The 13,185-nt window shown below is 34.6% G+C and overlaps 1 protein-coding gene across 7 annotated transcripts in view; it reads right to left on the bottom strand.

The window, feature by feature from the left end:
- The window catches only part of LOC127162623 (serine/threonine-protein kinase PAK 3), a 238,896-nt gene that overhangs the window by 182,300 nt on the left and 43,411 nt on the right, over positions 1-13,185 (bottom strand). For 5 of the 7 annotated variants that reach the window (XM_051105420.1, XM_051105419.1, XM_051105421.1 and 2 more), the window contains 2 exons: positions 4,014-4,204; positions 2,615-2,715 (listed from right to left, as the gene is read on the bottom strand). In XM_051105420.1, the coding sequence (XP_050961377.1) occupies positions 2,615-2,715; positions 4,014-4,182 (270 nt within the window). In that variant the 5' untranslated portion in view covers positions 4,183-4,204. Of the gene's footprint in view, positions 1-2,614; positions 2,716-4,013; positions 4,205-13,185 lie in introns of those variants that run through there. The other 2 variants (XM_051105425.1, XM_051105426.1) reach the window with 1 other exon arrangement.

Here is a 13,185-nt window from a genome sequence, read left to right as displayed (position 1 = left end):
ATATAAACATTATTAGCGGAATAATAGTTATATAGTAAATGTTAATAATTTAGGGTGTTTTAAACAAGTGAATCTTGTTAAAAAGGTTACATGTGGTGGCTGTGGTGGAACATTTCTTGAGAATCAACCGGGGGAGTTGAACAGCAAAATGAAGGCGACTTCACGAGATTAAAAATATACACAACAGAGACAATAAAATTAAGCGCTTTTATTTCCAACATGCGCTCATTCGTGGCAGTGTTATTTAATTCAGTCAAAGTTAAGTCTTTATTAGGACAGGACTTGACGGATTATTTTAGCCGACTCCGACTTCAAGAAAAAAATGATGAGCATATAGACAACACAGAGAGAATTAAATTCAGCTTTTTCATTTCCAACATGTGCTCATTCATGGCTGTATATTATTTAATTAAGACAAATTTACGTGTTTATTAGGACGGATTATGTTACGTGACTCGTGAGTTCTATTTCTTAGATTCAAAGCTGCATAAACTAGCTACATATCAAGGATTTTTTTGGCGGCGCTTATCAGTGAATCCGATATTACAAAACTGATAACCGATTATGGTAAAATGCTTAAATATTGGAAACAATATCAGTAAATGTATATATCGGTCGATCTCTACTCAACTCAAGTTATGTTTACGCTCATTCTCAAGGTCTAACAAACATGTGAAAAACATAATAATAATAAAAAATATAATAATTAATAATAATAATAATAATAATAAATACAGTGATAATATTTTTAGCCACATCGCCCAGCCCTATTTACCATTATGACACTGTTCTAAACATCTTCTTTATGGTTGATTATACTGATTTTCATTACTAATGCTAATATCTAACATGTTGGTACATACACTCCACCCACGTCCCGCCTATTTGCCCATTTTTGATTATCCGAGAGTGACGTGCAATGACGCGTTCCAAGATGGTGACGGCCGACTCCCGCCCACTAAGAGCTTCAAAAATGCTCTTCAGAAACCTACGGGTGACGTCACAGACACTACGTCCATGTTTTTTACAGTCTATGGTTAAACCGTAACACCGGCAAACAGAATAGGGACTTTAAGCAACAGCTTCCAATGGAACGGCTACGATGACCGGAAGTAGGCTGTAACCCCGCCATAGCCGAGAACGTAAAAATCATTAAGCAACTAGTTGCTGATGCCAACAGCAGACATATCTTTGTACAAATGAAAACATCGTTAAAATTGGCTTAAATTTAAAACATATCAACACAGATTAAATGAATGACTAATGGTAGAATCGTATACTGATGGAATTACAGTGGTATATACTATAAAAATGTAACATCTACCTAATCTGTGACGTTGTAAAGACTACGGCAAACCAGCTGTTCTCCCGTAGTAGACGACTACAGTAGAACGTCAAGAAGTGGCAGTTAAAGTCGTGAACGCGCAATATGACGTCGGAATGCCGTTGCCGTTCCATCCGTGGCTGCTGCTTAAAGTCCCTATTAATGCTAACGCACAGCACGGCGTTGCACTCACGGTTATAGAATAAAAGCGAACAATCAGATCAATCAGATTAGTTTGATGAGTAATATCAGAAATCTGGTGGGAATAAAGCTATATTATCACTTTAAACAACCAAAATAATGGTTAATATATAAACATTATTAGCGGAATAATAGTTATATAGTAAATGTTAATAATTTAGGGTGTTTTAAACAAGTGAATCTTGTTAAAAAGGTTACATGTGGTGGCTGTGGTGGAACATTTCTTGAGAATCAACCGGGGGAGTTGAACAGCAAAATGAAGGCGACTTCACGAGATTAAAAATATACACAACAGAGACAATAAAATTAAGCGCTTTTATTTCCAACATGCGCTCATTCGTGGCAGTGTTATTTAATTCAGTCAAAGTTAAGTCTTTATTAGGACAGGACTTGACGGATTATTTTAGCCGACTCCGACTTCAAGAAAAAAATGATGAGCATATAGACAACACAGAGAGAATTAAATTCAGCTTTTTCATTTCCAACATGTGCTCATTCATGGCTGTATATTATTTAATTAAGACAAATTTACGTGTTTATTAGGACGGATTATGTTACGTGACTCGTGAGTTCTATTTCTTAGATTCAAAGCTGCATAAACTAGCTACATATCAAGGATTTTTTTGGCGGCGCTTATCAGTGAATCCGATATTACAAAACTGATAACCGATTATGGTAAAATGCTTAAATATTGGAAACAATATCAGTAAATGTATATATCGGTCGATCTCTACTCAACTCAAGTTATGTTTACGCTCATTCTCAAGGTCTAACAAACATGTGAAAAACATAATAATAATAAAAAATATAATAATTAATAATAATAATAATAATAAATACAGTGATAATATTTTTAGCCACATCGCCCAGCCCTATTTACCATTATGACACTGTTCTAAACATCTTCTTTATGGTTGATTATACTGATTTTCATTACTAATGCTAATATCTAACATGTTGGTACATACACACACACACACCAACTGTTATAAAAGGATATCATCCACATGAACCATACATCACGGATAATAACGACTCTCAAACACACATACACAAAACCTAAAAACACCTGAGATTGGGTAAACTCACAGTGAACTCCCCCGTTACTGCATCAAAGCCTACATGGATGGTGTGCTCGAAATCAGAGGGCAGGGATATCTCTGGACGCTCTTTCTCTTTCTTTTTATTGGCTGTTGAATAGATGAACAAAGACATGTTTAACATGTTTAGATGAGCTTATCAAACAGTATTTAGATTGAATGGTACAATGCAGCCCTTTGGCATCTCTGCTGGTTTGCTTAGACCAGCGTAGATTAAGCTAGTTAAAGGAACAACACAGCCAAAAAAAAAAAAAAAAAAAAATCACCCTTAAAACCCATATGTTTTTCTTTAATTCATACACACACACACACAAAAAAAAGAAAGAAAGAAAAATCTGATTTCTTCTATGAAATAATAATGAATGGGGACTAAGGCTGTTAAGTTACACAAATGACAGACATTGAAAGCTATACTATACTGTATATTCCAAGTCTTCTGAACACGTTTTACCATGTTTAAAAACATTTAACATATTTCCTCTAAAGTGAGCATAGAAAATGTTAAAGGGGTCATCCGATGCCCAACTCCACAAGTTGATATGATTCTTTAGCGTCTTAATGGAAAGTCTATAATATACTTTGGTTAAAAATTCTCAATGGTTGTGTAAAACAACACCCTATTTACCTTGCCAAAATCAGCTCTGCAAAAATTATCCCATTCTGGTCGAGGCTGCTTTAAATGCAAATGAGCTCTGCTCGCCCCGCCCCTCTCTTCTCTCTGTGGATTGACCAGCCTGTTTACTTTAGCATTTATTTACTTTATACTTTATTTACATTAAGCCTCTAAACTTGCTAACTGGCACATTATTAGGAAAGGCGATCGCAAAGATTCATAAAAAAAACCCCTTATACTCACTTCTGCTGTAAGTGAAGCTGGATCATGAATGATTCGCGGGAACATAGACGGATATATGTAGAACAGGAGGTGCATTCCCTTCACAAACAAACGTAATCCTCTGCATCTTCAGCAGCTCAAGTGTCAGGAGTAAATGACGACCACTACGTTCATTATTACATCCAGCAACACAACACCTCAATCGCTCAGTTCTTGTCTAACTTACATCCTTGCTCCGGGATCAAAACATGAAGGTTGGACTGTTACAACTGATCTTAGGTAAGACGCTAATGTCAATCAACTATCATGGGAGCGGCCTCTGTGGGTGTGACGCAACAACGACAGGCATCTAAAATGGCTCGATTTGAAAAAGGGGATAGTATTTTTACAGATTAATTAAAAAACACTGCATGGATTTTTATCATTATAGGGTAGATTTGCACATACACTGCCAACACACATTAATGTTCAAACAGCATGTAAAAGTGAACTTAGCATCTGATGACCCCTTTAAAGTGTACAGATTCTGTGTAGGGCACCTGGGTGCACATACTTTTGTCTCCCCCGGGAAAGATGGACCTGAGACGGGCTTTCTTGTTCTTTTCCTCTGGAGCCATTGGAAGTGGTTTTGAACTGTGTATTGAGGATGGGTCACGGGAACTACTGTTCATTCTTAAAGGGGGGGCAGGTGGCTTTTCTTCAATATCAACACTATCGGACATCTTTATTTGCACTGACTATAGCCTGCAAAGAGAGAAAAAGAGAGATTTTGTATAGTCTAGCATTCAGATATGATCTATGAAAAACAATATGAATTTTTGAACAATATGAACATTTTACAGTAAGGTTCTATACATTAGTCAATGCATTAGGCATCATGAACTAACAAAGAACGACAATTTTTATAGCATGTACTGTTCTTATATATATATATATATATATATATATATATATATATATCATTTATAAAACCAATCAAATGAATAACCTAAAAAGATAAGAATAATTAATAACTTGGTTATTATTTTGTTGCAGTGTACAAGCCTTGTTGTAAAGTATTATTTTCTGAAATACTAGATGACCTACTACATTTGCTAAAATGTGCAGAGCGCAACCTACAAATAAACAAATGCAGTGCTTTCAACATGATCTTCCTTTTCCAGTATATCCGGAATGCACCCGCAAACAATATCACATTCTTTTTCTTGAATCATTATTTGATTGGACTACCTAGGGTTAAGATATATGTACTTCAAATTCTACTCAAAAATATTTATTTAAAAACTCCTTGGTTCTTGTTATATCTATGCATGGCCAAAATGTATTCTGTGTTTTAAAAAACACACAAAACAACCAGTTTTCTAACTAGTGTTGGGCAGGCAACTTTAAAACTGTAACTATCCTAGCTAGAAGTTTCTTTCAGTTGGAACAGCTCAGACTTACATTTTAGTCTGGGACTAGGCTCAAGCCTTGTCTGTGAAACCGGGGGTTAATGTTGATGTATATCATGTTCTCATAACTTTATATATTTAACTTTATATAACTTTATATCTATTATATAAGGCTATTATAGAGCCTGCCAGCCCACTCTGATTATGCCAATAAGTCTTCTGTGTCTCAAGACAAAAAAAAAACTTTATTCCACTTGCAATAACGTTAGGATAGATTGGTCCACCTTCAAGTTGTGACCTCTATGGAATTAAGTTTGTGACTGAATGAAAGTAAAGTAAGTAACTTTATGAAAACGTATATAAGTTATGAAAATATAAAGTGAATAAAATGTCTCTGAAACTAATAGGTAGACTTTTTTTTGCGTCTTATTAAATATGCATTTGTAGGAGTTTCCCTTTCATGCACAAAAATTAATGGGAGGAGAGTATTAAGTCTCAACAGGTCTTAAACCACTATTTGCATATATTAAACTTCTTTTTTACCCATAAGCAAAGAACAATGAAGAACTTTGCTGTGAGTATATTTAGGACTTTTCACATGAAAGCATTTTTTTTTTATATATATATATATATTTTTTTATATTCCACACTGTACTGGTTTGGCTAATCCATGTTCAGCACGCAACCCTTGATGGAGCGGCCAAATATCACTTTCATCATCATTTCCCCTTAGGTCCGGAAAGCAGTTTTTCCTTTGAGGCTTGTGTACATGTAAAAGGTCAGTTAAATAAGAGGGTGCCAGATTACGTAGAACATTATATATTAAAATAAGTACTTTAAAATCAAACCTGTCGTGAATTGGAAGCCAATGTAAATTGGCTAAAATAGGTGTTATATGCTGGTGTTTACGAACACCCATCAGTAATCTAGCAGCAGTATTCTGCACTATGATTGGCTCACACCCGCATACAGAGAATTACAGTAGTCCAGTCTTACAGAAATAAAGGCATGGATGAGTTTTACCTTAGCAAGTAATCATAAATGAAAAAAACAAGACTTGACCACCAAGTTAATCTGTTTATCAAATTTCAGAGAGACATCTAACTGAACCCCGAAATTCTTAACTGTTAATTTAGAGAAAGGAGCCAAGTTCCCCACATCAGAGAGGACTTGAGACTCGAGTTTCTGAACGAAATTATCTCAGTCTTACTATCATTTAAATGTAAAACATTTGCTGATATCTATTGTTTAACTTCATTAAGTCTTTCACTGGTGAGTTTAAAATATTTTAAAATAATGTTATTGCTGTATTTTACAAACTCTAAATGTATTGTTTTACTAGTACATATGTGTATTTAAATGTCTGAAACCTAAAATAAACGTTAATTGGTTGAAAACACTGCATAATTGTGATTATATGACAAGTGCAGCTCGCGTCTCTCTCTGGCTCAGCGCCAGCCAACACGCAAAAAAACAGTTGGAATTTGGCAGTTGCATGTCGTGACCGAACATTCTAAATCCCATATGTGGGACCCTACTCCCAGAGGCACAGAAATTAGAATCCCATATGTGGGACCGCACCACTCAAAGGGTTAAGACAATTTAGAAGAGATGTAATTTTTCATATGTCCTGTTTCCATAAAGGAAGATACACCTGAGTATCGTCCGCAAAACAATGAAAAGAGACTCCATGCCTTTGAAAAATACAACCTAAAGGCAACATATACAGTAAGAACAAAATTGGACCGAGAATTGAACCTTGGGGAACACCACAATTCAATGGAGCAGATTTAGAAAATGATTGACTGATATTAACTGAAAAGGTCCTATTAGAAAGAAATGATCTGAACCATTCAAGAGCCATGCCTCGGATACCCACAGTCTTTTCTTTATCTAACAAAACTAAAATCACAGAATCACCAGAACCAACTGAAATTAAAATATCATTTAATACTTTCAATCTCTGTGCTGTGGTTTGTTCTGGTGAACTTAGGGAAACTTACCTTTAACCAATTAATAGTCTTGTACCATTAAAATCACGGTCATTTTAAAGCACCTTTACAGCCTCAAGTCTTTTTGGGTATGATGTAACATCTGCATTTGGCAATTATCTGCCATTCTTCTCCTCACCTCTTTAGCTCTGTCAGGTTGGATGAGGGCTGACATTTTCAGGTTTCTCCAGAAATGTTTGTCTGGGTTCAAGCCTAGGCTCTGACTGGGCCACTCAAGGGCATTCACACAGTTGTCCATTAGCCACTCTTGAACTGTCTTAGCTGTATGCTTAGGGTAACTGGCCCATTGGAGGGTGAACCTTCTGCCCAGTCTATGGTTCTGAATGCTCTGCATATATACATTTTGCTGTGTTGAGCATACTGAGTCCCCAAGATGCTGAGACTACAAAACAGCCCCACAGCACAAGGCTGCTACTACCACACTTTGCTAATGGGATGTTACTGTGCAGGTGATATGTAGCCTGGTTGGTTTCCTCTATATATGATGCTTAAAACTCAAGTTCATGAGAGCACTTACCGTCTATGAGTCTTTTTTTTTCTTTGCAAATTTCAAGTGGGTTTTCATGTGTCTTCACTAGGGTTGCAAAAAAGTGGAACATTTCGAGTAAATTTTGGAAACATTCCTAGAAATTTTGGAAACTTTACAGGATTTTTTAGAATCTTCCAGGTATTTTTAGAAAGTCTCCGGAAATTCACTGGAAATTTTCCACCCCTTTGCAACCCTAGTCTTCACTAAGGGGAGGATTGAATCTAGCCACACAGACAAAAAGCTTAGATTGGTGGAGTCCTTCTGCAAATTCATTTTAAGATGCCTTATTACTCGTGTTACTTATTTAAATTGTATAAATGTATGTAATAATCTAAATAAATAAATACTTAAACCCCCGGTTTCTTGAAATATGTTTTGTCTCAAGATGCACACCAGTAATGTTTGTTCTAAGGCATGTTTATAAAAATTACTTTAAAATCCTAATTGAACTATGGCCTAGTCCTCGCTTAAGCTAAGCCCTGTCTCTAAAAACCGGGCCAAATTGTTTCAGGCCTCTAATTTTAATTTGAACCTAGAATGAACCTAGAATGAAGGATGTAAATACAAATAAGGTTACGTTTTGACACCTGTATTTAAGACAGCTCTCAGCATACTGACACTGTTCTTCTAAATGATGGAAGCCCTTCAAGAAAGGAACAGAATGCTGAAGATGAAACCAGAATTGTGAGTCTGTGTCACTTATATGTTATTCGATTTGCAGTACAAATGTAAAACACACTGGGCAGCAAACAATATCTGCTGTGCTGATGTTCACTCCTGAAATGTACTAATTATTAATTTAAGATATCAAACTGCAAAAAGATAAATGGTTAGTTGACCAAAAATTGTCATCATTTCTCACTCTCTGTCAATCCAAACCTGCAAGACTTTCATTCATTTTCAAAGCACCAATAAAGACATTTTAAATGAAACCTGAGACATTTATGTCCTTCCATCGACAGTCTACACAACTACCACTCTGATGCTTCAAGAAGTTCATAAAGTGATCATAAAACTAATCCATATGAATTGAGTGGTTTAGTCCAAATTTTCTGAAGAGACTCAATCCCTTTATACAATGAACTGCAAGTGGATGCAAGGCTGCGAGTGACTTGGAAAAATGTTCTCATATCAAGCTGAAAAACATATCTTCAAAAAGGGTATATTTGGACATTTCTTTCACTACCTATTGTCTGCATGAAAATATTGCCAAATGGGTTGTATACAAAAGACTAATATAAATAAGACCAAAGACCAAAAAGACCAAGAGCCTACTTTGAGTGTTATTTTTGTCATTGATCTGCAGGCACTTACAAGAAGAACACCTTGTTTGCATAGAAGAGACCACACAGTCATACCTGCTCGCTGATGGGACAAAGAGGAACAGCACTTATGGATGCTTGACAAGTATATTGCTGCAATCTTGTTTAAATCTACCTGTCATATTTGTTCATGTCTGGGTAAATTTTAACTATTTTATGTTTCTGTGCAACACTTAATGAATGTGGTTGACAAACTGACCTCTACACATCTGGTATATGCTTTAAAGTTGCCACTTTGCCCATTTGTTAAATAAACACTGGAATTTTTTATTTATACATCTGTCTGAAGACTCTTGATTTTATGTCTGATCTTGTACATTAACACCATACAATAGATTTATTATTATTTATTTATTTATTCTTTTTTTTTTTGCACTGAAAGAGAGTATTTTATTATTTTAGTATAAACAACACCGGGGGTGTTAAATACCCCATACAGGGTTCCCACTCTTTTTCGGCGATCATTTTCCAGGACTTTTCCAAGACATTTCCAGGACATTTTTATTTTGATTTAGGTGGGAATGAAAGACAAGGAGAATGCCCTAAAGAAACATATTCTGCTCTCGAGGAGTCTTTAAAAACATACATTTATGGCCATGACCTAACTATAAAAAAAGCTCTTTAATATGAACTCTTATACATAACAGCAAATTACTTTCAGAATCAATTTCAGTCCCATAGCAAAATAAACAAACTATACTGGAAGTATTACATATTTTTATTTTCCTATTTGAAAATAAAAATAAATTAAATCAGTTCATTATTTATGCTAACAATAATATTAAAGAAAATATTTTAAAATATTGGCATGTGTCCTTCAAATATTTTCAACTGAGTGTTGCTTTAAAAGGGTCAGGTGAAAAATAAGTGGTTTCTGACTAACTTAAACACCTCTGATTGGCCATTGCATATCACAGTTCATTGTTCACAGTTCAGTATCAAGTGTTTGCCCTACTATTATATTATATTAACCCCCCATACCATAATATTTTCTATAATATATATATATATATATATATATATATATATATAAAAAAAAAAAAAATAATAATAAAAATAAAAATAATGCCTTCATTTAATTAATAGAAAAATTAAAACACAAGAATTTCTGGAGAAAAAAAAGAAAAAAGATTGTAGGGCCCTATTGTTTAAAATGTTGAAATCGAGAATTTTGGGACTTCTTTTTTCACTTAAATAAATGTTTTCGTTATTACACAGAGAGTACAGTACAGAATAAAAAGTCCTGTTGGGTACCGGGGTTACCGGCACCATTGCAGCCAATGAGTGATCCTCTACTGCCATCTTGTGGTTATAAGGGTTATGTGGTTATAATTTCATGTCATTTTCATCTTAAAAAGTTATTGTTTTCCCTGTGAATTTTTATGAATGAAAAGAGAATCTTTGAAGTGAATTTTACTGCACAACTGTAGAGTTGAAAAATAATAAAGGCTTTAAAATATTACAAGATTTAAAAGATTTTCTAAAGAACGTTTCGTGCATATGGTCAATTTGCTAGTATTTGTTAATATTTTTTTTTTAAGCAAGAGATATAGATAGAATGAAAATATGACTACATGAACAAGATGTTTTTTGCTCTATTACAGGGCAAACTTTCTGTAGCCATTTAAAATTAGAGGTAACCACTGCATTTTAATCAGGATAGGGCTGGACAATAATTCAATATCAATATATTTCGCGATATATTTTTTTTCAATAACAGCAATATGATTTTCATTATTTCAGTATACATTACCAGTGTGCTTTGTGTACAACCGTTACCAGGGAAACTGATGTTTTTGCCGAAAAGCGCCTCTTACTGGCAGAATTTGGTATTTTCAACAACCCTTTGTCCAGCAGCATGTTTTCGTTGTTGCTCACTCTTTTTTTTTTCTGTTTTCCACAGAACTTTTCATATTCTTTATCCTGGCTGAAGCACTTTTGTTTCAATCTATAAGAATAATCAGCCTATGTTATACTGTACTTTAGTTAAATATATTAATAATAAGGTGAGTCTGAAAGGCTTATGTTTATTTGATGGTGATTTCACATTTCTTGTTTGTATGGCTAAACACAAATAAAAGGTGAACATTAATTTATTTGTACCATTTTTTTTTTTTTTAAACATTACATCGTTTTATAGAAGGAGGTTTCATAGATTGGCAAATTCATTTTTCAGAAGTTTGTATAGACATCTGCTGTGAGCATTCTAGGCAGTAATTCTGACACTTTTTGAAATATTGTTTATATCGATATTGGAATTATATTGTATCGACTAAAATTAACAAATATAGCGTGATATACATTTTGGCCATATTGTCCAGCCCTATGAACCATAGAAAGATTCTATGTGAAATTATGCTACATAAAAAATATCTGCAGTAAACAAAAAAAGCACACTGGTTGAAACTCTAATTTGACCAATTTGCACAAATTGACTCTCTGACAGCAGGTGGTGCTTATGGAACTATTGAACGATACAGCATTTCCCTGGTTATCACTGTAAACAAAGCAGCACTGCACCCAGAAATACTACTTTCATATGGATAATACAGTGGCAAGATGAAAAGAAAATACCATCTAAGCTTTTCTGAGTTACCCTCAGAGATACATTCATATACTATAAACACCCCCCCAGTTAAATTTTATGCATTTTCTTCCAATATTCCATGCATTAGCTTGCTCTTCCAGTACTTTCTCCTCTTTGCGTTCGTCTTCAGCGTCTCCGGCCTTCGGTAATGTCCCGTTTACAGACTTCGTAATATTTCCACACAAATGACATTTTGAAAAAATGCTTGCAATACAGTTTGTGTGTATGTCCAGAACAGAGATCAGCTGAAATAACACAAAAGAGCTGACTGCTCTTTGACTGACTGCACGTTTGGAACAGAAACTGGCCGGTTACGATTTATGGCAGTTTGAACATTTTCCACTACTAGCATTATTTGTTTCGGGCTTGGCTAAAGGACAACACAATTCCTTTTTTTATAATAATTTTCCAGGACAATTAAAGATTTTCTAGGCCATTTTCCATTTTCTCTCATTTTCCATGTTTTCCAGGACTGGAAAATTAGTCATTAATTTTCCAGGTTTGCCAACGCGTGGGAACAACAATAGTAAGTAACACTTTAAACTGGCAGTGTAATTTTTCTACACTGTAAGGTGCTATATTAACACTATCAATTCAACACCACGAACAGTGTACTTTTAAAACTAGATAGATTGGAACCAGATTTTACTGTGCACTCAAACCAAGGCCATTCACTATATATTGCTCAGTTTGGCCAGGAGAACTCTTCTATATTAAGTCGTTGACTGGTTGTTCTAAACTTCTTCCATTAAGGATAAAGGAGGCTACAGGCTTCTGTGATCATTCAATGCAGCGGAATTTTTTTTCCAAACTCTTCCCTAGATCTGCATCTTACCATAATCCTTCCTTTGAGCTTTAGAGGTAGCTCTTTTCACCTCAAGGCTTGGCAATTTCAGCTGTTAGACACACCTCAATAAAAGGTCTTTCCAAATCATACCCATTCAGTGTGCCATAGATTAACTCCACTGCAACTGTAGTAACATCTACAAGCAATATTGGAATGCTCCTGAGCTAAATTTCAAGTGTCCCAGAAAAAGAGTATGAATACTTATGTAATGTACTTATTTTCCTTTTTAATAAATTTGCAAAGCTGCAAATTAGTTTTTGCTTCGTCAATATGGTTTATGGAGTGTACACTGATGTGGAAAAGAAGAAAAAAAAAAAAAAAAAAAAAAAAAAAAAAAAAACTTACCTAATCATACACCTTGCCTAATCTGCAAAATGTTAATTATTTTACAAAAATAATAGGGATCATACTAAATAAAAAAATGTTTTTTTTTTTTTTTTTTTTAATTTAGTACTGACCTAAATCAGATATTTCACATACGACATTTTCATACAATCCACAAGAGAAAAAAATTGTTAAATTTACACAAATGACCCAGAAGTTTACATAAGCTTGAGTCTTACTGTGTGGTTACCTGTGTTGTTCCCACCAGCTGTTTTTGCTTGTTTGTTTGTTTTGTTTAGTGATTGTTCATGAGTCCCTTGTTTGTCCTGAACAGTTAAAGTGCCCGCTGTTGTTCAGAAAAATCCTTCAGGCCCCACAAATTCTTTGGTTTTTCATCATTTTTTTGTATTAGAATCCTTTCCAACAATGACTGTATGATTTTGAGATCTTTTCACACTGAGGACAATTAAGGGATGCATATGCAACTATTATAAAAGGCTCAAATGGTCAATGATGCTCCGGAAGGAAAACGATGCATTAAGAGCCAGGGGTGTAAACTTTTGAACAGAATGAAGATGTGTAGATTTTTCTTATTTTACCTAAATATCATATTGTTTCATTTCAGAAGATACTTACATAAGACAAAATAAGTTAAATTTACCCTGATCTTCAAATTCAAAAATTTTACACCCCCGGCGCGTAATGCTTTGGGT

This window comes from Labeo rohita, unplaced genomic scaffold (genome assembly GCF_022985175.1).
Source record: "Labeo rohita strain BAU-BD-2019 unplaced genomic scaffold, IGBB_LRoh.1.0 scaffold_99, whole genome shotgun sequence".
In the NCBI taxonomy this organism is placed as follows: Eukaryota; Metazoa; Chordata; class Actinopteri; order Cypriniformes; family Cyprinidae; genus Labeo; species Labeo rohita.
The sequence above is the reverse complement of the archived record's forward strand: the minus strand, read 5'-3'. Positions and strand labels throughout refer to the sequence as shown.